General features: G+C 39.8%; 1 protein-coding gene across 16 annotated transcripts; it reads right to left on the bottom strand.

The window, feature by feature from the left end:
• Window positions 1-466: 466 nt before the first annotated feature.
• Window positions 467-25,870, bottom strand: LOC125454445 (poly(rC)-binding protein 3). 16 transcript variants are annotated; one of them, XM_059644366.1, is made up of 10 exons: window positions 25,717-25,870; window positions 23,228-23,251; window positions 22,733-22,765; window positions 22,511-22,627; window positions 17,594-17,725; window positions 15,369-15,509; window positions 11,054-11,197; window positions 7,976-8,017; window positions 4,976-5,144; window positions 467-729 (listed from the first exon to the last, which is right to left on the bottom strand). In XM_059644366.1, the coding sequence occupies exons 1-10, from the start codon at window positions 25,783-25,785 to the stop codon at window positions 482-484; spliced, it is 1,119 nt and encodes a 372-aa protein (XP_059500349.1). In that variant the 5' UTR covers window positions 25,786-25,870; the 3' UTR covers window positions 467-481. The 16 variants fall into 16 exon arrangements, with proteins under 16 accessions (XP_059500349.1, XP_059500354.1, XP_059500355.1 ...); XM_059644371.1 differs by lacking the exon at window positions 4,976-5,144 and adding an exon at window positions 4,476-4,554; XM_059644372.1 differs by lacking the exon at window positions 4,976-5,144 and adding an exon at window positions 4,476-4,551.
• Window positions 25,871-27,848: the final 1,978 nt, after the last annotated feature.

Genomic DNA, 27,848 nt, shown 5'->3' with positions numbered 1-27,848 from the left:
GGGAGGGGGGGGAGGGGGGGGGAGGGGGGGGAGGGGGGGGAGGGGGGGAGGGGGGGGGAGGGGGGGGGAGGGGGGGGGGAGGGGGGGAGGGGGGGAGGGGGGGAGGGGGGGAGGGGGGCAGGGGGGGAGGGGGGCAGGGGGGGAGGGGGGGGAGACATAATACTTGCTTAGCTAGGTGAGTCCCTACATCCCACAAAAGCTAAAAAAAACAAAATTTTAGACACTTTCATATGTATAAGTGAATCAACCTAATTTATTTAACCTTCACTGCACAAAATGCATTGCATTACCTCTCAATGGGGACTTGTGGCCTAGAGAGCTTGTATGACATTTATGCAATAAGATCAAATTTTCTTCCTGATGCTTGAGCAGAATAATAAAGACAGAATCTCTCATGTAGAAAGATCGAAGATTTTATATTTATTAGAATGTGGACATTTAGCTTTAAATTATTTGATACCAGAGCAATTAATATAATTTATTACAGCGCTTTCTCCAAGTTCCTTAGAAAGTAGTTTCTGAGTTTGCAGAAACTCTTCCATGGGCCCCTAACAGACTGAAGTGGTTTGGGATAATACATTTTGAAAGGGAAGAAATAGGAATAAGTCATGATTTTGGACACCAGAATCAAGACGATAGCTCTATAATCAGGAATTACCCAAAGGAAATAACTTACATCATTGGGAATGGTGAGCTCATGAGTACTGGCCGGGGGATTGGCATCCAAACCTAAGTAAATGTGAAAATAAGTTATTAGCAATGGACAACATACGTGAGATATAAACAATGCAATCCTCTCTCCTTGCACATGAATGAGTTCTACAAAGCTAGTTTTGTTCCCAGATCTGTTATGGTTGGTCAGTGACCAGTTTCTCTTGCTATAAACAAACCAGACCCTCATTCTCATGATTTTCACAAAAGCATTCAGCTCCCTAGCAGACAAATGGTTTACTGGTTTTACATATAGGAAGAAGGGCACAAAAAGAAAATTTGTTTCTCAGCTGTCCAATTTATCTCAAATTTTGAAAGAGGTACAAGGAGTGAATAGTACAGATGCAACTGAAAAATTTCTTGGACCTTGAAAAATTTCACGACCACTTCCAATGCATCATCCTTGGATGATGTTAAGGTGTCTACATCAGAAGTGCTTCTTTCAAAGGTTCAGCACAAACCTGCTTTGATATGTTTTGCAATAGCCATGTCAAGAATTGCTGAGACAGAAGTCAGTCAGTTCCATAGCCATCAAATTAAATATAGAGCTGCAGATACAGGGGTCCAAAAATTGAATGTACCATTCAATGTATTAATAACTAATGATTTGTTTATGGGCTCCTATGACAGAGAAGCAAATCCTTTTAACTATAAAATCAATTCTACAAGTTAAACTAGAGTGAGGCCAATTGCTGGATTTTATCTTTAATGGAAATTCTGGCAGCTTTTTGTTAGATTTTCCAAAATCCATCTGGATCAAGTCTTCAATGAAATAATTAGATAGCAATTGCCTGGAGTTTAAACGTTAGCTTCAGAGCAGATTGAACAACTTTGCTTTTGTTACCGGTTAGAGTTTCCCCGGCTTAACACATGCACAATTGTCTTAAAACTAATACTGTTGACATAAATGGTTTCTTTTGAAATAGGATCATATAGTTCTGTAGTTTGAGTGACAGTCACGTCATAGGTTGAACTCCGATGGTGCTTCTGTCCCTCAATTGAGGTTGGATGGAAGTGTTCAAATGTGATATTTTTAAGCTGGACGTAAGATAAAAATCTTTTGTTTTGCTCTCCGAATGTTATTTAAACATGTGACATTGAGTAAAGCTTTATCGTTCTCAAAAATCAATTGGTAGTTGAACTGAACTGTGTTCATACTGAAATCCTCTCCCATTTCCAGTAATGAAAAGTAAATTGCTTGCCTTCAGTTCTGGTACTTCCAATATGTTATGTGGAAAACAGGCAAGTTTCAGTTTTTGGGAATGAAAGCCTGCTTGTGGAAGATGACTGTTGGGTGAGCACAATCAAAGCATGATGGAAGAAATCCCAACTTGTCAAATCACATTCTTTCTTGTTCGGGTTAGTTGGTTGATTCACTGAGCTGGTTTGTTGTTCCGCAGGCATTTCATTACCCTGCTGGGTAACATCATCAATGCAGCCTCCGATGAAGCGCTGTTGTGTTTTCTCGCCTGGTATTTAAACTCTGGGGTCCATTCAGCTGGATTACCTCACTTTCGGTTTCCCTTTGCAGTGGAGTATATGTAGGGTCTAATTCTGTGTGTTTGTTGATGGCCTTCTTAGTGGAGAGCCAGGCTTCTAGGAATTCCTGTGCTTGTCTCTGCCACAAGAGTACACAAACATGAACTAGAAACAAAAAGACACAACCATCCATCCATATGGATAAGGAAAACCACCAGGCCAAGCACAAGAATTCCGAGAAGCCTGGTTCTCCATTGAGAAGGCCATCAATAAACACACAGAATTAGACCCTATATATACACTCCACTGCAAAAGAAAACTGGAAGTGAAGTAATCCAGCTGAATGGACCCGAGTGTTTAAATACCAGGTGGGAAAACAACAGCGCTTCATTGGAGGCAGCACTGATATTACCCAGCAAGGTAATAAAACACCTGCAGAACAATGAACCAGCTTGGTGAGCCAACCAACCACAACATCCACAACCCAAGTTACAAATCTACACAAAAACCTGACATATTCTTTCCCTGTGCATTTGAATTCATTAAAAAAAAAGGGAAATTCCAGTTGCACTATTTTTGATTTCATTCCCAAATACAGAACAAATAAGGCAGTAAGGAAAGTGACAGGCAAAATTTAATACAATTAACTATAATGAAAAAGACTAATTATCTAGATTATGATATATAAAATCAATATTTATTGGGCTTCTGGCTGTATCTTGTCATCTAGCCATTAGCTTAATCTATGGAAATTGTGAATATACCATGGTCTCAAGGGGTCTTTGCTAAAGTTTGAAGATTAAACTCTTGAGTTACTGTAAAATAACGCATTACACGATTACAAAAAGCCATAACACCCTTTTAAAAGGGACGTGGATAAATATTTGACAATGAAACATTTACAAGAGAATGAGGAAAGGGCAGTCCCGTGGGGCTATGATGATAGTTCTTTTCAACAACAGGTACATGGGTAACTGGCCAAAAAGACTGCTCACCATATTGAAGGGCAACTCGGGACAAGTGCAGATGCTGGGCATGTCAGTGATAGCCAAATCATGTAGAGTCGCTAGCCAGAGACCTTTCCCCAGGGCAGGATTGACTGCCATGAGGGGTCATAGTTTTAAGGTGTTAGGAAGAAGGTATAGAGGAGACAGAGGGAGGTTCTTCACCCAGAGTTGAGAGCGCATGGAATAATTTACCAGTGGTAGTCATGGAAGCGGAGTCATTAGTAACATTTAAGCAACTGCTGGACATGCACATGGACAGCAGTGAATTGAGGGGAATGTAGGTTAGGTTATTTTATGTTTGGATTAAGATTATTCTACGGCACAACATCGCGGGCCAAAGGGCCTGTACTGTGCTGTACTTTATGTTCTATGTGAATGAATAAAATTTAATAATCTTTAGATTCTTCAGATGTGAAGCAAGGATGCAACGTATACAACTTTGAGCAAAGTATGACTGAATGATAAACTATCACCTCCTGTGATTTCTTTCATTATGTAGAAAGTATATTTACCACTTGTAATGCCTTAGACTATCAGACTTGCACATTTACTGGAAATTCTCAGCGTGGAAAAACTTTCATGCTGAGCAAAAATCCTGGCTATCAAAACACAACTTATGTCACCTATTTATCTTTACTTCAAAACCTTTGTAAAACAAACACCCAGCTAAATGCGTTGAGGTGAAATCATTTGTTTTTATTTAACTACTCTTTTGTACTTGCCAGACTATTTATACATGAGACACGTAAAATTTGTGAAAATCATGATAAATGTGTGCAGCTGTTTTTCCACAAGTTGCAAATTAGCTTCAGCATCAAGACACTTATGCCTTTGTGAAAGGATGAACCACTGGGTTTGTAAATTAAAAATTTAAACCATTTGCCAAATGAAGGTAAATCTTCTGATCTTTCAAGTTCTACCAATAAGAATAAATGGTAGAATTTTACAGACACGGAACGATAAAATTCAATAATCCTTCACCTTGAGGCTGATAGTAGTACAGATAACATTGGATTAATAATTTAACTTGGGCATTGAGAAACTGATCCACAAAAAACTATACCATCACATTCTTTTGTAGCAAAGTTAATAATAGAAAAATGAGAAATTAACTTAATTTACAAATTCACTAGTTAAGAAAAAAGTTAAACCTCAAAACACTGAATATACATCCATTCCAATTTATTTTAAAAACTATGAGAGAGAGAGAAAAAGAGATAAGTAGAGAAAACAGAGGTGCCAAGAAAAGGAGCTGAATAGGGCACTGTGGGTACGTACCAGGGAAACCAGGGGTGGTCTGCCCAAGGGGAGTAAAGGGGGTATGCTGCATAGCCAACTGATGAAGCTTGGTCAACTGCTGGGGGTAGGAGGGGAAATTAGAACTAACTGATTACTGTACAATAAACACAAACACTACTTTTAAAGAAAAAAAAAGGCAGTAAACAATGAACCATGCAGCAACATGGCAAACACTTAATTTGATGGAAAATAAGATGCTTTTTAAAATTGCAAACTTTCTGGGTCCCACTCTTTCTTAATGTCTCTCCATATCAAAAGGATCTGATCGGGAAGACTGGTACAAGTATCTGGGAATTTCTCCTGGCAGACAAGAGGAAGTGAAGGCTCACCCTCAGCTCTGAGCCAGCCAGAAAGTTGCTGAGGTCTTTCTGAAAGTGGAGGTCAGCAAGCCAGGTTTCATCTGGTGCCTTATCTGAGAGCTACCGATACCTGCATGACAAGAGACAGGAGAGTCAGCCTTGGGTGGGACTCAAACATACCCCAGGTTCCTGATTCTTCATTACAGTTTTTTAATTCCATTTTTCCTCTCAAGGACTCAGGTCTCCACGCAGGTTCCGTCAGCTGGGAGGACGGCTGAGTAAGCTGCGGACTTCTCCACAACGTCGACGCCAGTGTTGCTTTATACTCAGCCGACAGGAGGCATGCATCCTGTGGAGCAAGATGGCCAGTGTCAGAGGTGCGATGCTCCCATACCACGAGACATTCTGCCTTGCTGTCTGACTGAGAATTGAAGGACCTCATGTCGGTGTGGCCACAAGATTAGAGCATCCAATATCGCTGACATCAAAAGGAATTCACCACAATGGTAGATGTACGATTGGAGAACACTGAGACTCAGTCACAACGTAAGAAGCACTTTAACCAAAATGGACAGGTTGCTAATTTTACCACGCTGCGGTAAACTTTCAGGGCACATCTGCATGGTTAGAAGTTTATAACCACTGATTACCGAGCACAATGGTGCAATTATGAAAGTAACACTTATTTGTGTTACAAACAGAAAGGAATCGAACTGATACTGAATTTGCAGAGGTGGCTGTTTGGGCCCAAATCCCATCGTTCCTAAATCAAGGTAATATATTATTTATTCTACTAGGTTCAAGATGTTTACAAGATGTTACGTCCAGAGGATCCAATGTTTGAAATCTCGCTCATGTCTTATTCTGTTGAAGACATTTAATATGGAGCTAGCAGGGTCCTGGGGTAGGCTCTGGGTACAAAGCAATAACAAGCCACATTCCAACATGACCAGGAAACAATCTGATATGCAATGCGATCTTGAATCTTTTCAGGCTAGCTTCAGATGCATAAATTTCAAGGCCTTTCTAGAATTTCAGGTGTCTCATGTTTAACCAGCTGAGATTAAAATAAATGCAACAATGTGCCGCTGAGAAGAGATGTAAACTTTACTAAAATGCAGTAATTCTCTCAAGATAAATGCTATCTTTTTGTATTTTCTAAGTTGGCAAGTTATGCGAAAAAAAATTACTGTTAGCATCAATTAATAAGCACAGGGCAAGTGACTTGGGTATCAGCAGGGGAGCATTTTGGGGCCAGTGATTGCAATTCTGTTAGTTTTAAAGTACTTTCATAAAAGAATAGACTTGATCTAAAAATTTTAAATTGGAGTAAGGCAGGTTTTGAGGGTATTAGGCAAGAACTTTTAAAAGTTGATTGGGAGAGGTATTTTGCCGATAATGGGACAAGTGAGTGACCTTTAAAAATGAGATAGCGAGAGTGTAGAGACAGTATGTTCCTGTTAGTGTGAAGGACAAGACTGGAAGGTATTGGGAATGCTGGATGACTAGAGAAATTGAGGGTCTGGTCAAGAAAAAAGGGGGTGCGTCAGATTCAGACAGTTAGGACCAAATGAATCCCTGGAAGCGTAAGGGCAGAAAGAGTACACGCAAGACGGAAATCAGGAGGTCACAAATGGGACAAGAAATAGCTTTGGCAAATAGAGTTAAAGTGAATTCAAACAGATTCTACAAACACATTAAAGGGAAAGAGAGTAACTATGGAGAGAACAGGTTCCCTTAAGGATCAAAAAGGCCTTCTACATGTGGAACCACGGGATGAGGTACTAAACAAGTATTTTGCATCAGTATTTACCGTGGAGCAGGACGTAGAAGCTAGAGAATTTTGGGAAATAGTGATGCCTTAAAAAGTGTCCTTTTATAGAAGCGGTGGTGCTTGACATTTTAAAATACATAAAGGTGGATAAATCCCCAGGACTTGATCAGGTGTATCACAGAACTTTGAGGGAACCTAGGGAAGTGATCGCTAAGCCCCCTGACGAGCATTTGTATCATCAACAGGCATGGGTGAGGTGCCGAAGAATGAAGGTTGGATAACATGGTGCCATTATTTTCAAAAATATGGAACAGAAAAGCCGAGGAACTAGACTGATGAGCTTGACGTCAGTGGTGGGTAGATTGGAGGGGATTCTGACGCACATGATTTACGTGCATCTGGAAAGGCAAGGACTGATTAGGCAGAGTCAACATGGCTGTGTGTGGGGAAAATCATTTCTCACTAACTTGATTGAGTTTTTGATGTAGTGACAACAATGGTGGAGGGTAGAGCAGAAGACATTGTCCATCTGGACTTCAAGGCATTTAACCAGGTTCCACATGATAGACTGATTATCAAACTTAGGTCACATGGAAGCCAGAGGTAGTTAGCCAAGTAGATACAAAATTGGCTTGAAGGTAGGAGACAGAGGGTGGTGGTGGTGTGCCACACGAATCAGTGCTGAGTGCACTGCTTTTTATCAGTTATACAAATGATTTGGATGTGAATATAGGAGATATGGTCAGTTTGCAGATGACACCAAAATTGGTGCAGTGGACACGAAGGAGGTTATCTCAGTGCACAGCAGGACCTTGGTCAGATGCTAATGGGTTAAGGAGTGGCAGATGGAGTTCAATTTAGATAAATGTGAGGTGTTGCATTTCATTAAGGCAAATCAGGTCAGAATTTAGACAGTTAATAGGGCTCTGGCGTGTGTTGCTGAACACGGGTATCGAGGGGTGCAGGTGCTTAGTTCTTTTTGTTGTTGCCAGGAACAGCAATGTTCAATAAGGAAGGCGCTACATTCATTTCAGTTCATGAGGCCAGAAGCAATATCAATCATTTTATTGGGAGATACTAAGTAACTTAAGTTTAAATGGAATTCTCTGATGAAAAATAGCCATACAACTGTTTAGAAACATTTATCCCCACAGGTGAGTACCAGGAATTAATTAAGGAAGTGACACTTATTTTCCATCAAATACGCTTGTAAAACATTACTACAATATAACAAAATGGTCAGTTAAAAAGTTATTAGAAGTCACAAATACATAGACAACTTTACTAATGAAATCATAATAGAACAGTTCATTATTAGTATTCATTAATAATAATGTACATACAATGCATTTTATTTTTCATTTGAAGTCACAATTAGGATAGAAAGGGGGGGGGAGAAAACTCACATCTGGGTGTGGAATGGCATACTGTCCCTGAATTGTATAGGCCTGTAGAAGTGAAATGAAAGAGAAATCTTCTTCAGAAGTTCCATGTTTGATAAATAATAGCACCACTGCAAGCACCTGACCTGCATCTAAATTGCCTACTCTGAAATACATGTTGTCTCAGCAAAGGTTTTATCCAATAATTTTAAAAGAGAAAAGCATGCAAAAACACTTATTGACAGAAATTGAGCTGGAAAAAGACAAAGCACAGGATGAAGAAACATGAGCAAACAGTTAATTACTCAATATCCATTTTAATTCAGAAAACAGCAATATTTTCTTGGGTTGCTAAAACCTACATATCTTATCAGACTGAGCTGTTACTTAAAAGGCATTAGCCAGTTGCACATTTGTGCGCCAGCAGTATTGAATTGGATTATTATTTGAACTGGAACCATTAAGCACTGAAAATTACCGAGCCACATCTTGTAAACATCCATTTAAAAGGAAGGAAGCCCTAATAGTTTTCACAATAACTGAGTGCAAAGCTAGCTTTGCACTCAAGTCTCTGATAATGTACGTACAGACACAGACATTCTAACAGGTTGTCCATATCCCTGAGACTATGTATATGGTCAATCTACCTTTTTTGCACATTTAAGAACATTCTAGGGTACAGTGTGGATTGTCAAACAAATGTTCTGCAGTCATAGCATTGATGGTGCAATCTTGACATCGTAATTTAATCATTATCATTACTTTGTTTTAATAAAGATAAATATCAAAATTGTGTCAAGTAGAGACAGTTGTGAACTAAGATGTGAAATAGCAGCTCTCATGCAAAGTTGCTACAACACGTGCTGCAGAACTTTCAGAAGAAGCTGCTCCAAGGAGAAGAGCCTAGACTAAAACACCATAGTTTGGAATTGATTTATCAGCATCAAAATATGACCCAGCAAATCTTGGAAAAGACTGCAGTGACTAACAAGGAGTTTAAAAAAAAAAATCACTGGATACTAGGACTGAAAGTACTTATTGATATAAAAGAGTAACGTGCTTGTTTTATGCTAGTGATCAGTTTATTATCATGTTAAGTTATATAGGTCAATACTGTTGTACAGCCATAAATGGCTCTGGCATGAACAAGAATATTGAAAGAGGAGGGTGCAGGAAGCATTTGCTTATAAACTGTGCACCTTCAGCATGTAGCTTCTCCTAAAACAGGTTGAGATTTTCAATATTTTTTGGAAAGCATACATTATGCAGGTAATTGAAGTGTCTACACTTAAGTCTCAATATTGGTCCTGACGCAGCACCACCATTTTTCCAATCTCACTTGCACACATTTCAGGAAGTCACAATATTGTATCTGCTATGTAACACCAATTACCTTTATGTAATTAACAATTACATAATCAAACACTTACCTTTTAGATAGCTGCTTTGACTGCCATCTTAGCAAAGACAGTAGGGATTTCACACGGTCAAGTGACGTTAACTAAAAGCTACTGCAATTCAATTGGTCAGTTCCAATTCCAATTCAAACTGGCCATGCTCTCTCAACCCTCAATCACTATTTGACAACTCACTATCCTGATCCCACGTCAATTCGTTGCTCCTTCTATTTGATATTCTTTTTCAAACGGCAAAGACAAATCTAAACCGCGCGTCCAACTTTTCTGGAGTCAGTGCAGTCCGGTTATAGGGCTAGCATTCACTCTAATGTAAAAGCATTTGATTTACTTTTAGCTATTAAAGAACTATGCACATATAATAGATACTAAAAGAAAAAGAGCAAGATATTCAAGTTTGAAGACCAAAATTACATACAAAAAAAGTTGATCATAAAAGCAGAAAACGTTCTGAAGTAGTCGGCCCAATATAAAAAGTCCAAATTGGAGATCGGAAACACAACTTACCATGAACAGCAATCTTCAATTTAGGTAAAATTATTTCTGCCAGGTTAACATGTGAATATACAGTCATTATACAATAATATTGCCAGCCCATTATGTAAGTGTGTCAAAACAATGGCCTTTCAGAAATGGGCCATCATTTCCAAAAATCTTTGCATTATATGTGGAGGGGGGAAACTGTTTCTGCTGCAAGTGGATAACTGCACTGAAAGATTTCATTTAAATGGAAAATATTTGTTGTATTTGTGAATTTGTTTCTTACACAAACGGCTTTTTCAAATGGTCTAATTTATTCCTAGAATAAACATAACTAGTTATTATCCTCCTCAAATCTAAAAACCTCTTCTCCATTTCCCTATGCTTTTCTGGTACACAACTTAACTCCGCTCTCTGCAATAACAGGCCAGTGATTTACTTTAGAACAGCAAAAATGGCAAAACTGACAGCTTGGTCTGAATGGACTTTTTGTAATATAAATTCTATACCTGTAATTATCTGTAGCCCTACTGGCAAAGTACAGATTCAAAACACAAAGCAGTTCTTCTAATTCCATGGCAAGTCATCTAACTTCCAAATGGTATCATGCATGATAAAATGGCTGGAAGTAAAAACACTGGGAACTTACAACCACAAACTACTCTGGTCCTTAAACAACTGACAAATGTGAACGGATTGCAAAAAAAAACACATTTTTCTGAATTCCTTTTCAGTTGCAAAGTTTTGTCCCCCACTCGGATAATTCTATGGCTCTTAAAAACTGATTATTAAATTAAAACATCTCAGTCAGGAACTCAGGCAGTAGACCATTTCATTTACTATCCAGTTAAGTGGTGAGAAATCATGAAGTCAGAGTCAGTGGCTTAAATTAATAGCATCAAATGTCAATGAGAGACTTTTTAAATGGCTTGAAAGGTTTTTGATTTCAAAGTAGGAGGTGAGTGATACAACATGGAGACAATAACTTTGCTGAGACAAGCTGCACATTCGGGATGTTCTGAAGCTACTCAAGAATACTGTCACACGTACATGTGTATAAACTCAGTGGCAGCATGAATAGACAGACAGGCGCACATGCATGCTCACACAAAACCACACGCACAGTCTTCTAAGCAGTTTCTGACACGGTTCAGTGGCCATTAGGATACAACATGCAAGTGAAGATGAGAAACCTGAATGCACTAACAGGCAGTGGCTGGTGCTGCAGTAAGAGGCTGAGGTTGGCTGCGGAGGCCGAGAGGGGATCTGCTCTTACCTGGCCACCTGCAAAAATGACGGGGGCAGAGGCGGGCTTTGGGCGGTAGGGGATGGTGGCACCTTTCGGTGGGGACTAGGAGGGACAGGGAAAGCATGTTAGAAACAGCATTAGAACAGGTTCAATTCATTTCTGAAAAAATAAAGAGGTAAATTCAATTAATCACAAAACAGAACAAACAATAATTGCAAACTTTTATAATGGCAGTATACCATCTTAGCCTACTATAAAACGCATCTAAAAATTCTACTTTTCATTAAAAAAATTCATAGAAAATCTAACAATGTTAGTTAAACAGAATAAACGATTTAACATTTTGCGATATACTGTTATTTCCCCATAAGTACTTAAAAAGTTATTCAGAAACATCAACCTCTTCATTCCATCATGCATCAATCCCACCAATCCCAATAAAAAGTTTTGGAAAAGCTACATTGTACTCATCTTTTCTTACTCCAAAAATCACATTTCAGACACAAAGAACAGATTAACAGAAAATGCATGGGCAGCATACATTGTCAATGCAACCGGATCTAACAGACTCCAAATTTGCGAGGCTGCAGAAGTGGAAGCTCATTAGATTTTCAAACACTATGCAAAATAAAATCCATCTTGTCAAATGTAAAATTCCTAAATAAAATGAGATTAGTCTCAACTCCGTTCCACATGGTATTTGCTTTGTATGAGCTTACAAAGATTACCAATTGTTTGACATTAACTGACTAATGAGATGCTGCAGATATAGGTGACAACTGAACACAAGGGAATAAATAGCCAGAATGTTGGAGGTACTGAGGTTAAGACAAAAGAGGAGACAGGTTTACTCTGGACCAGAACTTATGCCCACTGCACAAGTGCCTGGTTTGGTCACTGGATGCAATGAGGTGTAAATGTGTTTAACTTGCCAGCAAGCAAATCTGTCAACAAATCAAGAGATCTGAATGAAAAGTGCAACAAGAGCAACTAAGGACAGGCAATAAAGTGGAGAGTGCTGCTGAACATACAGACCTTGGAGAGCAAATCACAGTTCCTTGAAAATGGAATCGCAGATAGACGGGATAGTGAAGGAGGCATTGGCGTGCTTGCCTTTATTGGACTGTGTGTTGAGTACAAGATTTGAGGGGTCATGTTCAGGCTGTACAGGACACTGGTTAGGCCACTTCTGGAATACCGTCTGCAAGTCTGGTAACCCTGCTATAGGAAGGATGCCATGAAACTTTAAAGGGCTCAGAAGACATACAAGAATGTTGCTGTGATTGGAGGGTTTGAGCTGTAGGGAGAGGGTGAATAGGTTGGGGCTGTTTTCTCTGGAGCATCAAAGTCTGAGGGGTGACCGTATAGAGGTTTATAAAATCATGAGGTGCATGGATAGGGTATATAGACAAGGTCTTTTCCCTGGGGCAGGGGAAATGTCCAAAGGAATAGATTGAAGACATACCAAGGGGACATTTCACGCAGACGGCGATGGATGTATGGAAAAAGCTGGCAGAGGAAGTGGAGGAGACTGACACAATTACAACATTTGATATCTGGATGGGTTTAGAGGTATATGGGCCAAATACTGACAAATGGGGCTAGATTCATTGAGGATATCTGGTTGGCATGGACAAGTTGGAATGAAAAGTTTGTTTCTCTGCTTTACGTTTCTATGACTCTGACTGCAAATGCTGGCCTGCCACCAATGTCCATTACCCACGAGCGAATGAACACAGCTGTAAGTGGTGGTAAGGCCTTGGCAAAATTTATTCCATATGGATCAAACTGAAGCTTGCCCTTAATTAATGTAAGAAGTTTATATTTGATAAGATGGCTTTCTAAACAAAATTTGAACTGCAACAGGTTTCAAATCATCATTAGAGAAATTAAACACTTATCTAATGTATGCCAAGGGACACCAAGCACACACTGGTCAGATAAAACAATGATCAAGTGCCACGCAGACTTTTCCAACATTATCTGGTGACTATTACATTGCTACTTTCTCTGCTGGACTGTCAATTATCTTTAGAGTCACAGAGTAAGGGGTGTTATTTCCTAATGATCATAACTTCTTATTTACATAATTGAATTTATTTAGCCAACTTGGATAACTGAGGCATTTCCAAAAATAACAAGATAATTAGCAGTTTAATAAAGAGAAAATTTTAGGAAAACATCAAAATCCAGTAATCAAATCTGGAAATAAGACTCTTGAAAATTGTGAAAGATGTAATTGATTTAAAGGTATATAATCCCTAATTTACAACAAATTACCCCTTACCTCACCAGTCTTGTTAAGTGATTTTATTTTGCATGTTTGCTGCTCCCCACCTCAATCATAAAGTGGAACTGTGGCAAAGGTATTCCAAATACGCTTTGAAGCTTTAAGGAAAAAAACTCCTCTACACCAATACTCCATTCCCAAACTGGAATGCAGCTTAGTCATCATCCGCAATTTACCATTACTGCTTAAAACTGACTGGTGAAAACTTTGCTAAGAATGGGAGGAACAGAAGGACAAAATGCAAACAGAACCAGTATTAGCTCCATCTTCAATTGACATCTTGAAAACACTAGCCTCCTCATAGGGTGCTTGAAACTGGAAGGGCAAGCAGAAGTGAGTATGTTCCATTCTGCAATCTTTCTGATCATAATTCTTTTTAAAATAATTCCAGGATGATTTATCACCTTCCACTAATCTGAGAATCAGGATAGCTTGACACGTTTGGTGATTGCACAGTGGAATCTATTTAAATTTTACACCCCTACTTTGTTACAGAACTGGCAAGTCTGATTTCAGGTTAAGTAAGTCTCTCTTTCATGGATTCCAGCATTAGACTGAAAGTACGTGCCCCATTTATATTATGTATCTAGCGTGAAATCACCTAACTTTACTCTGAACACCAGTATGGTGTTGACCAACTAATTGGCTAGGAAACACAGGAAAGGTTTGCTTAAATGGGAGGATAGCAATTTAAGGTTTTAATACATCACCAGGGTTCAAAGACATGCTTGCACATTGTGACAAAAGTCACATCATTATTCCTTGAATTTGGGTGGAGTTAAGGGAATGACATTCCTCATGCATCACCTCAAAGTCAAGCACCATAAAAAGATATTTAAACATTTTAAAAGGGCAACAGAAAGGAATTCACCCAATGCTATGATTTATAAAATCAGCTCTGTCAGTCCAGCTTTGAAAGGCGTTTTACCGGAGAATAAAAGATGCTTTGAGAGAATGCTTCATGTGTGACTGGATGTCCAAATCACCAGAGTAGCTGCTAGTGACAATGTCATTGCTAGAAATATTTTCCATAACTCAGTTTCTTGATCAAGATGGATCTAAAAATGTTTAGTGAAAATTCAAAGGGGTTCTGCATCCACCTATTCGTTTGAACAGCAAATTAATTTATTCAGGGACTATCTTGCCTGTAAATAAGATTGGTAAGGAAGAGTTATCAAGAAAAGAAAAATCATCTGCTTATGCCATTATCTTAAGGTTGACTATTAATGGGGTCACTCCTCATACATATTGCAGTGCCAGAGCCCCAGCTTATTAACACCCGCATGCACACTAATTGTGTTCTGGATTCTGAAAAGAGCAAAGTACAGCTACCTTTGCTTGTTTCTATGTGTTAACCAGAGGTCAACCCAAATCAACTTATAATCACTAACTATGAAAATACCAGCCGAAAAATTGCAGATGCTCTACAGTTTTTGCAAAGTATAAATTTTCTAATCCTAGCTTTGCCCAACATTTTTAATAGAACAGAGACTTGAATAATATCATCAAGTAACTGGCTACAAGTCTAACTCTTAATTTTTACAGACCATGGCTTTGAAACTCAGCCAGAAATGACTAACCATTGTGACTACTCATGCTTACAGGAGTAATAGAACTTTTTATAATTCAGTGGGGTAACAGAGGACAACAGAATTCCTATTCTGATATGCAATATGGACTTTAAAGAGTAAAAGGTGAAAATTGGTAAAAACAAAATTATGGAAGACCTAGAATGCAGCATTATTTTGTATTTTTGCATTCAATGTTACCCAAAAAAAATGAGAGGAAGAATTTAGTATGGAGGAAACGTTGATATTAACATCAGAATCAATTTTTCATTCAATTTGTATTGTACAACTTATAATATAAAACTAAACCAGATCAGACATCTTCAGGTACATCAATTGCTTATAATATCAAAGTATTACAAATGCCCAAAAGGCAGCCATGACCCCCTTAAAATATGCTGCTCCTGATGCTCGCCTTATACTCTACCTCCAGCATCACCACACATATTTGCTTCACACACTGGATGATAGCATCTGGCATCCCAGAGATTGTCACAGCACGCTCAGTGGAATTGGGCAGCATATCCCCTGCCACCTGGACTTGAGCCCCTGTTGACTGCAATGAACAAAATAATCCATGGGTTAAAGCCACAGATGTGGTGCCAGAATCTGAAAGAACAATTATTTTACTATAATTTGCATTTGGAAGTCCTTTTTGTCAGCTTAATGAAACATGCCTGCGTCATGTTGATGATGCATTTCATTAAGTCTGTACACCTCAACATGCAGATGGCCAACATTTCAAAATATAGGGAAAACATAGCACAATTTGTTCTAATCCTAAATAAAATGATAAGAAATGCATTACAAATCTTAAAAAATTTAAATTGCTTCCTCAATCACAAGATAATTATATTTATATTGCATAAATTACATACAAATTCCAGTTAGGACTTTATTAGTGACATATCAATTATTTTTCAATCAATACAGCAGCTAATTCCATTACATCATGACCAAGATAATGTCTGATCAACTTAGTCTGACAGGTGCTGTTTGCACATGATGCTGTGCAAGCATCCCATGCTGAAGTTCACTTGCAACAGTTTGTACACTGTTCTCCAAGGCTTGGCAGGACTTTAGAATGACAATGAGCGTCAGGAAGACCAGTGCGATGGGCCACCTTCCATCAATGTACACAACCTCACTGAGGGTTGTCACAAGCTTCACATTTGATGGATCAGTCACCAGCAACATATCTCTATACAACAAAATTAGGACCAGGGCTGCCAAGGCCACAGCTGAAACATCAACATTGAGTGTGGGCCAACAGCAACCTATATGAAAATACCAAGATGCGCATAAATTAAGTTTGTTCTCAACATTCTCCTTTACTTTAATGAAGCATGGACAACTTATGCAAACCAGGAAAAGTAGCTTTCACCTCCGTTGCGAGACACATTTTGGGGACTTTCTGGCAGATATGCAAATACTTCAACTCACAGGGGTCTCCAGAATGTTTTGTTTTTGTCAGTAAATACCTCCAATGGCTGGGTGGTGAACCAAATAGGTGATAGACATGTTCTCCAAGACAAGCTGAGTGGAGAGTTCACACTGGCACTAAACCAACAGATCACCTGTATCTGCAATGCAAGAATATCAGCAGGAGACACCTCAAGGTGACCAGACCAGAGTCTGTATATGGGAAGAACTTGTTGACCAGAGTGCCCAGAAACGAAGTCAGGAAAAATATAGAAAAAGACAAAAACAATGTGGAAAAAGCAGGAAAGACATCTTTATGGGAGGGCATAACAGCCATTTGGGCCAATGCTGTTCACTTGTGCCAGTCACTCAAAAGTCAGCCTTTACAGCCAAGACAGGCAATGGTAAATACTTAGGCCCTTGGTGCAGTCCATTGCCTCCTGAAATGTACAAATGCCTTACTCGACAAAAATGAATCTTAAAATAGTTTATAACCAAACCTACTCAAATTATCAGAATTTGAAAGCAATCCAGTCTGGTCTTATCACAATTGAGCAGTTGGCTCTTGGACTGGGATAAGACTTTATGATTAAGGTTAACGTAATTTCCCTTACATGAAACTCACTTGCAGTAGATTAAGAAAGTGGTCTTGTTACCTTAGGAGCCAAAATAATAGTGGGCTGTGGAATAATGTGTGTCTGCAGATGTTAAACCATCCATTAACACAGCTGGTCTCATACTTTATCATCTTGAGTCATTCACTATCTTAGTATGACATCTGTAGCACTAACAGCAAAAATAGCAGCACTGCATTCCTTTGGTTTCCAGCCGCAATTTCTCAAAGTTAGGACTTGGGTCCTTGGAAACATGCCATTATCTACAGCAGGAGCTTGAAAACATGTTAGCATTTATAGGGAGCGCCTCAAGGAAAATGATTGAAAATTAGTTTTCATGATACAATTAAGGACTTCAAATATATGGAGCTACAAAAAAAGAAGGCTGGAATTATTCCATTTTCGCTATCCAGTGCCACAATTTTTTGCAGATGAGGCCAGATCATACAGCAGCTCAACTGCAAACTAACTGACCACTTGTTTGAGTATTGGCATGGCATTAGCTGCAATGACAACTAAGCATCCTGTTAAAATTTAACAGTGGTATAACATCTGAAATACACTCTCCCAGACCAACCAAATGCAAGTGGAGCAAAAAACCGACCTCACGAATTTCTTTGATCTTGGAACCTCCTTTGCCAATCAGTGATCCGCACTGACTGGCTGGCACCACAAGCCGCAGGGTTACAGGTGGTTTACTGGTGGCTGTACTATTCGACATTGAGTTATCGATGTCCTGAAATTATGAACAAACAGTTTTGGTGTTACACCCTGTATTACCCCAGAAGACATTTCTCAGAGAGGAAGGGAATAAGCCAACCATAGTTAACCAGGGAAGGTAAGAATAATAACAAATTTAAAAAAAAATCTGGCAGAGACTAGTCATCAACCAGAGGGTTGGAAAGGTTTTAAGAACCAAAATGCACTGGGTAGTAAACTTTCAAGAATTCTCAGATTCTGGAAATGTCCTGGTGAATTGCGTAACTAGGGCTGTAGGTAGGACTTTAAAACTAAACAATTTTTTTTAGCTGGGTGGGGCGGCAGCAGTGTAGCGTTCAACTGTGTGGAAAATCAGAAAATCAAAGTTGAGAAGATAGGGGTGCAGGTTAACAATGAAGTTGATTGTTACCTGAAAATAAAAACAGGGCAGTGTATGAAGCAAAGGAATCATACAATAGTGGAGAAATGTGATAATAGAACAAACGAAGGCTTTGTATCTGAATGCAACAAGCACCTGGAATAAAATTAATGAGTTAACAGAACAAATAAAGATGAATGGGTAGGATGAGGTAGCAATCACCAATTTTGGTAGACATGGTTCCAGGAAGAACAGTTTTGGGAACTGAACATCCAGGGGTACTTAGTGCTGTTTCGGAAGGATAGGTAGGAAGGAAATGGTGGTGACACAGCTTTGTTAGTAAAGGATATTATGAATACTGTAGTGAGAAATATCAGCACCAAGTTCAAAACATCGAATCACTGGGGGTAGAAATAAGAAACAGCAAGGGAAAGAAGTCCCTGGTGGATAATCTGTAGGTTCTCAAAGAGAAGCACTTCTGTGTGGCACAGTACAAACCAGGAAATGCTAGAGGGATTTGTAAGAAAAGATACAGCAATAATTTTGGGTGATTTTAATATGCACAAAAACTGGATTAATCATACTGGCATATCCAGCCTTGAGGGAAAGTTCATTAAATGTATTAAAGATTGTTTCTTGGGGCAGCGTTTTGGAGCCAACCAGGGAGCAGGCTGTTCTCTACTTGGAATTGTGCAGAGGTGGGATTACTGAATGATCTCTCAGTAAAGGTTCTGCTAGAGAAGGGTGATCATAGAATGCTAGAATTTCAAATTCAATGGAAGGGCAAGAAACTGGAGTCCCACAATAGCATTCTGAAGTTAAACATAAGTAATTCCATCGGTAAGACGAAAGCTTTGGCCGTAGTGGGTCAGACAGGAAGATAAAAAGGTAGGATAGCTGATGAGCAGAGGCAGGAATTTAAGGAGATATGCAACCGTTCCCAACTAATGCACAAAAGGAACTGGGGAGTCCTAGTTCAGAATCCTCTCCAGGTTAACATGCAGGTACAGCTGGCATTTAGGAAGGCAAATGCAATCTTAGTATTTCCTTCGAGAGGGTTACAATACAAGAGCAGGATTGCACTGCTGAGACTGTATAAGGCTCTGGTCAGACTGCATTTGAAATATCAACAGCAGTTTGGGCCCTGTATTCTCAGGAAGCATATACTGGCCTTGGAGGTGGTTGAGAGGAGGTTTACAAGAATGATCCTAGGGATGAAGGGTTTGTCAAATGAGGAGCAGCTGAGAATTCTGGGACTGTACTCAGGAGTTTAGAAGGATGAAGGTGAAATCTCATTGAAACTTCGAATACTGAGAAGCCTGGATACAGTGTACATGGAGATGATGGTTCCACTAGGAGAGACGAGGACCTGAGGGCACAGCCTCAGAGTGAAGGGATGACCCTTCAGAATTAAGGAAGAGGAATTTCTTCAGCCAGGGGGTGGTGAATCTATGGAACTCACTATCAGAGAAGACTATGGAGGCCAAGTCATCGAGCGTATTTAAGACAGAGATAGACAGGTTCTTGGTTAGTAAAGGACTCATCATTTATGGGGAGAAGGCAGAAGGGGGAAGAGCAGACTCTAAGGCCTGAATGGCCTAATTCTGCTCTCAGTTGTGTTTGGAATGCAACAGGAGAACTGGTGGCACAAATAGAAGTAATTTGATATGATTTTACAGCCATTATGGAGATTATGGTTACAAAGGAAATTATAAAGTGGTAGATACGGGTGCAGTAACATCATTTAAAATACATTTAGACAGGTACATGAATAGGAAAGGTTGAGGGATATGGGCCAAACGCAGGCAAATGGCACTAGTTTAGTTTGGGAAATGATTTGGACTGAAAAGTCGGATTCTGTGCTGTATGACTCAAATATATTCTAGAAGGATTGGGGGGGGGGAGCCCGCGAGACAGAGCCCGCGAGACAGAGCCCGCGAGACAGAGCCCGCGAGACAGAGCCCGCGAGACAGAGCCCGCGCACGAGAGAGAGACAGACAGAGAGAGAAACATCCATGGTTAAGCTGGGAAGTTAAAGGTAATGTTACTTTTTGTCTTAACATGTATCGCATTACAAAGGTGAATGGCAGGCTGGAAGATAGAGAAACTTTTAAAGCTCAAAGGTTACTCAAACCACAACAAAAACAGCAAAGGTAAATTATGAAAGAAAACTAGCGCAAACTATAAAATGGAGAGCACAAGCTTCTAGGCAGGTAAAAGGGAAGGAACGGTTAAACGGAATGCTGGTCCCTTGGAGGATGAGACTACGGAGTTAATAATAAGGAACACAAATGCTAGAGTCACTAAATCAATATTTTTCTTCTGTTTTTAAGTGGAGGACACTAATGCCATCCCAACAGGAGCAGGTAACAAATTATGGAAAGGGAAGAATGTGGAACAATTAACTAGGGGAAAAAGTACTCAACAACCTATTGGGATTGATGGCTGACAAGTCCTCAGGGCTTGACACAGTCTGTGTCCTAAGGTCTTAAAAAGGAAGTGGCAGCAAAGATAGCTGATCCATTGGTTATAATACTCCAAAATTCCCTGGATGCAGGGAATCCAGTGGATTGTAAAGTTACTAATATAACACCCTCATTCAAAAGGGAAGGGAGGTAGAAAGTAGGAAACTATGGACCAGTTAATCATTTGAAAATTGTTAGCCTCTGAAGAAATTAACAATAAAAACATTTGGAAAACCAACACACAATCCAGAGGCTGCATGGATTTATGAAAGGTAAATTGTGTTTAACTGATTTGCTGCAGTTCTTCAAAGGCGTGCCAATGCAAATGATGGGGATCCTGTAAACAGTATATCTAGACCTCAGCAGGCACCTGATAAAGGTGCCATATAAAAGGTTAATACACAAGCTAAGAACACATGGGGTTGGGAAAATTTATTAGCTTAGGTAGATGATTGGCTAACCAACAGAAACAGAGTTGAGATAAATGGTTGGCAAGACACAACTAATGAACTACCACAGGGTTTGGTCCTCAGACCCCAACTATTTACAATCTATATTCAGGATTTGGATGGGGAGATACAAAGTATGACAATCAAATTTGCAGGGAACACTAAAATAGGTGGGAAACTAAGTTGCAATGAAGTAGTAAAAACAAACTTACAAATGGACATGGATCGGTGAGGCGAATGGGTCAAAGTTTACTGATTAGTTTGACATGGGTATGTGGGAGATTATCCATTTTGGTTGCAGGAACGGAATGGCAATTTATTCTCTCAACACAAACTTCAACATGCATCCGTACGCAGGGATTGGTGTATCTTTGTGAACGAGCCACAAAACTATTAATCAGGTACAGTAGGTAACAAGGAAGGCAAATGGAATTTTGGCATTTATTGCCAAAGAAATACGAGTATAAAAGAAAAGTGTTGCTGCAACTGTACAATGCATTAGTGAGAAGACACATTGAGTATTGCTTACAATTTTTGTCCACTTACTTGGAGGACAGTCACACCAGAGGCAGTTCGGAGGTGGTTTACAAGATTGATTCGTTCAGGCTTATACAAGTTTAAAATGAGGAGAAATCGAATTTAGGTATAAGTGATAAAAGGGATGGACAAAGCAGACAAGGAGAGAATTCCTCATGTGGGGCAATCTAGAACATTAGTTTTGAGCTAAGGGGTAGCAAATTTAAAACAAAATGAGGAAAAACTACTTGTCCAAAGGGTTGCAAATCTGTGGAATTCACCAACCCAGAATATGGAGGATACTTGGACTCAATAAATTTGAGGCAATGGACAGATTTTTAAACTAGTAACAGGTAGATGGGTTATGGAGAATGAACAGAAAAGCTGAGTTAAGGCAGAGATGAGATCAGCCATGACCATATCAAATGTCAGGAGCAGGTTCAAGGGGCTGAATTGCTTCTTCTTACCCCCAATTCTTATGCTCTTACCAGATCAGTCATGATCTCACTGACTGGTGGGCTGAAAACCCTGCTTTTGCTCTTATACCTATGGTCTTACCCAAAGTTATCCTGTCCAACAATTAATTTTTTGTACTAAATCTCAGATGTGATCTTTAAAAGTTTGCAGCATTTAAACACATCATGCTCTTTAACCATTAACTCAAATTTCATAGCGTAGAAACTGTCAGAGGTAATGGGGATGTATTAGTTTAAACCTCAGTTTAAAAAAGGGTAGAGGTAATTGAAATGCGTGTTAATGTAGTTGGTAGAAATGCACACATATTGCCCAACTCGTCACAGGCCAAAGAATCATTTTTAAGAGAACTTGGCTAACAATTTTTAATTTCACATAATAGCACTGGCTTTAGTTTTGAACTCTATAGTGCATATGCATTAAGTGCACACTCCTGTCAGCTGCAGCAAAACTAAATCAAAAGTGACAACCCTGCGCAAGCTACAGTAGTTCATTTTGAAGGATTGGTCTAGTTCCAATTGCACTAATCCACATCTTACCTCCTCAAATTTAAAAGCGATCATTGCAAATGCCTTGAATATCGCATCAGTTGGACCTGTGATGGTTACAATTCTCTCCGGACAATTTCCTTCAGAGATATTAATGCGTGCACCACTCTGAAACAGCCAAAAGATGTCTAAGTTACAGCAGGAAATCCGATCCAACTACTTGAGAAAAAAGGTACAAAAACTCAAATGGAATATCAGTGAAAATTCTCTTACCTCCTCACGCATTTTCTTCACAGTTTCACCTTTCTGAAAGCAGAGATACAAAGGATTTAAACTATTCACTTACATTGTTGCACGCCATCCTATCATCCATCCATCTGGTAGCAGTGGCTACAGACAATATTAAGTCAAGGCATAAAGTGTCAAGTAACGTTGCACAACATCTTATACTTGGAAACAGTGCACAGCTGCAAGCTTGCAATTATATGGTATGAAGTCTGTGGCTATTGTACACAACAGGTACAAACTAATAAACCACACAATATTTAAGCCGTAGAGAAAAACAGATTAGAAAGGCTCCTCCCGAAAAAAAACGTGGCAATCACAAAAAATTAATTTTATGAAAGCCACAAGACTTCAGCCACAAACATATCAGAATCGTCAGCTGAAATATTTATGCATTCACTATTAATTTTCAAATTTTGGGAATTTGATTTCATAATCACATTCACAAATGCGAGATCAGCAAGTACAAAGTAAAATAAATACCTTTCCAATGATGCTTCCAACTTCCTGTAAGAATCAAAAAGGGGGGAAAAAAAAACGGTGACGCTTATCCTGTGATCAATTCCTCTAATACAGCACTACTAAACTCAAGTTTTTTTGTGGCACATTTCAAACAGACTTCAAGCTATTTTCAATAAATGCTTTAACTACCACTTTAAAATATTGCAGAAACCAAATTCATTAAACAACACCCTACTCAAACCTAAAACTTCAAGCTACTATATTTAATTGATATTTGAATGACTAAGTTAAATTATGATAGTTCAATGGATTGGAGAAAGAAATAAACCCTGTTAGACAAATACTTAAAAAGGAACCATAATACAGTTTCACCTTCCTGCAAATGTCAAGGGACATGACCAGAGAGGAACATGTGGGGATTAGCATTAATGAAGGTGGGAAGGAAAATAGATCATGTAAAGATTTTTTTTGTGGGGGGGGGGGGGGGGGGGGGGGGAGTGTTTTCAGATTGGTATAGAAACAAGAAAGCACGTGACAGATGAGTGAGACTGAGCACTGAGATACCAGAAATAACCTCCAATGATATGAGCTAGGGGAAAAACAAAGTGGTAAAGAGACAATGCAGTGACATACCCAGAAACTTACAGTGAGAGGGGAATAGTAAAGGTGAGTCACTAAATCATTGCTGCTCTACTTCATGCAGAAGGGTCAATTTGAATGAAGATTAACAGAAGCCTGGAAAAATGTTCTTTTTTATTAGCATTTCCAATCAACTGAAAATACTACAGAATACTTAGACAAAATTATTTAAATTAAGTTGATCAGCAACCAACTAGCAAAAGCAGCACAGCAGGTCTAACTGTTAAACAGTGCTTAAAAAGGAGAAAGCAGAGATAATATCTGGCAAGAAGATTTCCTACTTGGAAATTTCAGGTTAAATCACCTTCAAATGAGGAGGCAGGCAGACAAGAGTTCCTCCCCTCCACTGCATGCCTTTGGTAATTATCAGAGTTATGTTCTAAAACTCTTGCCAGGTCCAGTGTTAAAGGTTCTTTAGTTCCAAGTACATTATTGTACTCAGCCATCCTTGTTTTAGGCTAATAGAGAAAGACAATGCTAAAGTGGCAATCAACTTGGCTTAGTCAAGGCTACAGGGGATAAAATATAATTTGGCCAAACCTTACGATCTCAATAACAAAAACAAATTGCTGGAAAAGCTCAGGACTAGTCACATCTGTGAAGAGAACTGAGTTCCGAGGTAGGGTCACCAGACCCACAACATTAACAGATTTCTCTTCACAGACACTGCTAGACCTGCTGAGCTCTTCCAGCAACTTCTGTTTTTGTGTTGGTTACGATCATAGCCACTGCATCCAATCTTGATCAGACAAAAAAGTCAACCTACTTTCAGATTTTTCTGGACAAGGATCTTCCAAATTTAGTCAGCACATGAATCCTTAAAGAAATCAGCGAAACAAATCCATGTAGAAGACATGCCTTTTTTTTTAAAAAAAGGCATCAATAGCTGTTGTATTCTGGTAGAGTTTAAATGTGCCAAACCATCCTTGGACGTTACCGACAAAGGCACGTAGTTGACAGTAGGATGGCAATTGGCGAGAGTGGTCGTCAGGTCAGGATGATGTCTTGGGTTTGGAGGGAGCAAGGGCAGGGAGAATTGGATAGTTAGGTCTCTAGCTGTCTGGAGACTGAGACCTCAGCCAATATTTAACAGAACTGCATTAGACCTCCAAAAGAATGGAGTACAGCGAAAAAAAAGATGCCATTTCCCTACTTAACCTTCGCCAATTCAGACAGCACGAAAAAAATTAAAATAGTGATTTTTACAATTGCTTTATTGCATTTGTTCCTCTTCAAACGTTTAGCTTGCTCAATTCTTTCATTTTATAAAGTCAACATTTGCTATATGAGCAATTGGTGATTAGATTATTGTTACACCTTCACCAAACAGAACTAAAGCAAGGCAAAAGAAAATTAACACCAAGGGTCCCATCTGACACCAGAGGAATTCTTTAAGATGGCACAAATCAACCATATAATTAACTAAAAAACTTTGCCAAACAGGAAACTGGTTTGTGATGAGCCGTAATGCAATACATATTCTGGTTGATAGTTGAGCTGTGGCCAGAATTCAACTTATTATTTTCAAGTAATGCATTCATTTCAACATGTTCCTGTTGTGAAAGTGACAGCCAAGTGAACCTATTTGACAATTCAGTCACAGCAATTATGTGTCAACAAAATGGCATATGCAAGATGGAATATAAAGTTCCAGTAAACACAACTTGTGTAGCAACCCTTCCCAAATAAATTAGGAGCCCGACTCTTGACCAACTCTTCTCATTGATTAGCATCAACCTGAATTTTACATCACTTCATCTTAAATGGCTTAAGCCAAGATAACTCAAAAACTTAATTCATTACTGGCAGCAATCACCAGAAATACAAGCATTATTGCATTCCTCCTTGTAATAGTCAAACTGAATATTTACCTTCCCATGCATCAGCAGTCGGATGGTAAGGGTAACATTCAGCCCGCCTTCGGTAACTTTAGGGTCCATGGTGGTTGTATTGTAGTATCACTGTTGCTTGTTGACTAGCAAGGATTCCTCAGGGATAATGTATTCAGGTGGTGATGTGCCTGTACTAGAACACAAGGAAAATGGCATTCAAGAAAGAAAAACCACCTGTAAGACAATACGAATTATAAATCACAAGACACACTGACAAAATGTACCTAGAAAGGCCTTCAGGGAATGCATGTCAATTCTATCTCACTAGTCTAACAATCTAACATTCTGCTTGGGATATTTTTAATTTCAGGATGCTCCGAAACAGCAGCCGTAAGTCAACTTTTTAAAAAAAGTTTCCATTAAAAAAAGGGGACAAATACAATTATACAAAGCTCTTCCATGACAATACTACACATTAAAACCTTAAACTCCAACTTTAGTTTGTGGTGTAAGTCACATGATGACAAAAATATGCAGCAGAAATGCTCAAAATGGAAACAAGTTAAACTAACAGACTGTCCGTACTCCGAAGTCTGGAGCAAGTTTCAAACAGTATGACCCAGAATAATGCAAAAAAACTGCATAAACTAGGACCAATGATTTCAGGTTTTTGAATTAAATTTAGTGACTAATTTTATATTCCAAATGTAGTATGCAGATGTTAGCAGTGCAGATAAACTACTGTTATGCTTCAGCCAAAAATCCAAATACAACCATCAGTTAATGGCCTCTAGCCATAGGCACCTACAAGGTGCGTTCCTTTCAAAATAAATTAGGAGTGTGACTCTTGTCCAACACCCCAATAATTAGTGGCAGTAACTGCAGACATGGTCTTTGAGTGACAACAGTATCCTGTTAGTTGTTAAGTCGTGGCTGCAAATAAAATACTCAGATAATGGGAACTGCAGATGCTGGAGAATTCCAAGATAACAAAATGTGAGGCTGGATGAACACAGCAGGCCAAGCAGCATCTCAGGAGCACAAAAGCTGACATTTCGGGCCTGGACCCTTCATCAGAGAGGGAGATGGGGGAGAGGGAACTGAATAAATAGGGAGAGGGGGGGAGGCGGACCGAAGATGGAGAGTAAAGAAGATAGGTGAAGAGAGTATAGGTGGGGAGGTAGGGAGGGGATAGGTCAGTCCAGGGAAGACTGACAGGTCAAGGAGGTGGGATGAGGTTAGTAGGTAGCTGGGGGTGTGAGGAAGGGATGGGTGAGAGGAAGAACCGGTTGGACTGGTTTTGGGATGCAGTGGGTTGGGGGGGGGGGGGGGGGGGGGGGGAGAGCTGGGCTGGTTGTGTGGTGCAGTGGGGGGAGGGGACGAACTGGGCTGGTTTAGGGATGCAGTGGGGGGAAGGGGAGATTTTGAAACTGGTGAAGTCCACATTGATACCATATGGCTGCAGGGTTCCCAGGCGGAATATGAGTTGCTGTTCCTGCAACCTTCGGGTGGCATCATTGTGGCAGTGCAGGAGGCCTGGGTGGGAACATTTTTTTTTGACATGTCCATCATGGGCCTCCTGCACTGCCACAATGATGCCAACCGAAGGTTGCAGGACCAGCAACTCATATTCCACCTGGGAACCTGCAGCCATATGGTATCAATGTAGACTTCACCAGTTTCAAAATCTCCCCTTCCCCCACTGTGTCCCTAAACCAGCCCAGTTCGTCCCCTCCCCCCACTGCACCACACAACCAGCCCAGCTCTTTCCCCCCCCCCCCACCCACTGCATCCCAAAACCAGTCCAACCTGTCTCTGCCTCCCTAACCGGTTCTTCCTCTCACCCATCCCTTCCTCCCACCCCAAGCCGCACTCCCACCTCCTTGACCTGTCCGTCTTCCCTGGACTGACCTATCCCCTCCCTACCTCCCAGGGAACAGCAACTCATATTCCGCTTGGGAACCTTGCAGCCCAATGGTATCAATGTGGACTTCACAAGCTTCAAAAATCTCCCCTTCCCCCACTGCATCCCAAAACCAGCCCAGTTCTTTCCCTCCCCCCACCGCATCCCAAAACCAGCCCAGCCTGACTCCGCTTCCCTGACCTGTTCTTCCTCTCACCCATCCCTTCCTCCCACCTCAAGCCGCACTTCCATTTCCTACCTACTAACC

The sequence above is a fragment of the Stegostoma tigrinum genome, unplaced genomic scaffold, assembly GCF_030684315.1.
Source record: "Stegostoma tigrinum isolate sSteTig4 unplaced genomic scaffold, sSteTig4.hap1 scaffold_765, whole genome shotgun sequence".
Taxonomy (NCBI): domain Eukaryota; kingdom Metazoa; phylum Chordata; class Chondrichthyes; order Orectolobiformes; family Stegostomatidae; genus Stegostoma; species Stegostoma tigrinum.
Note: the sequence above shows the minus strand (reverse complement) of the source record. Positions and strands in the feature narration are given on the sequence as shown.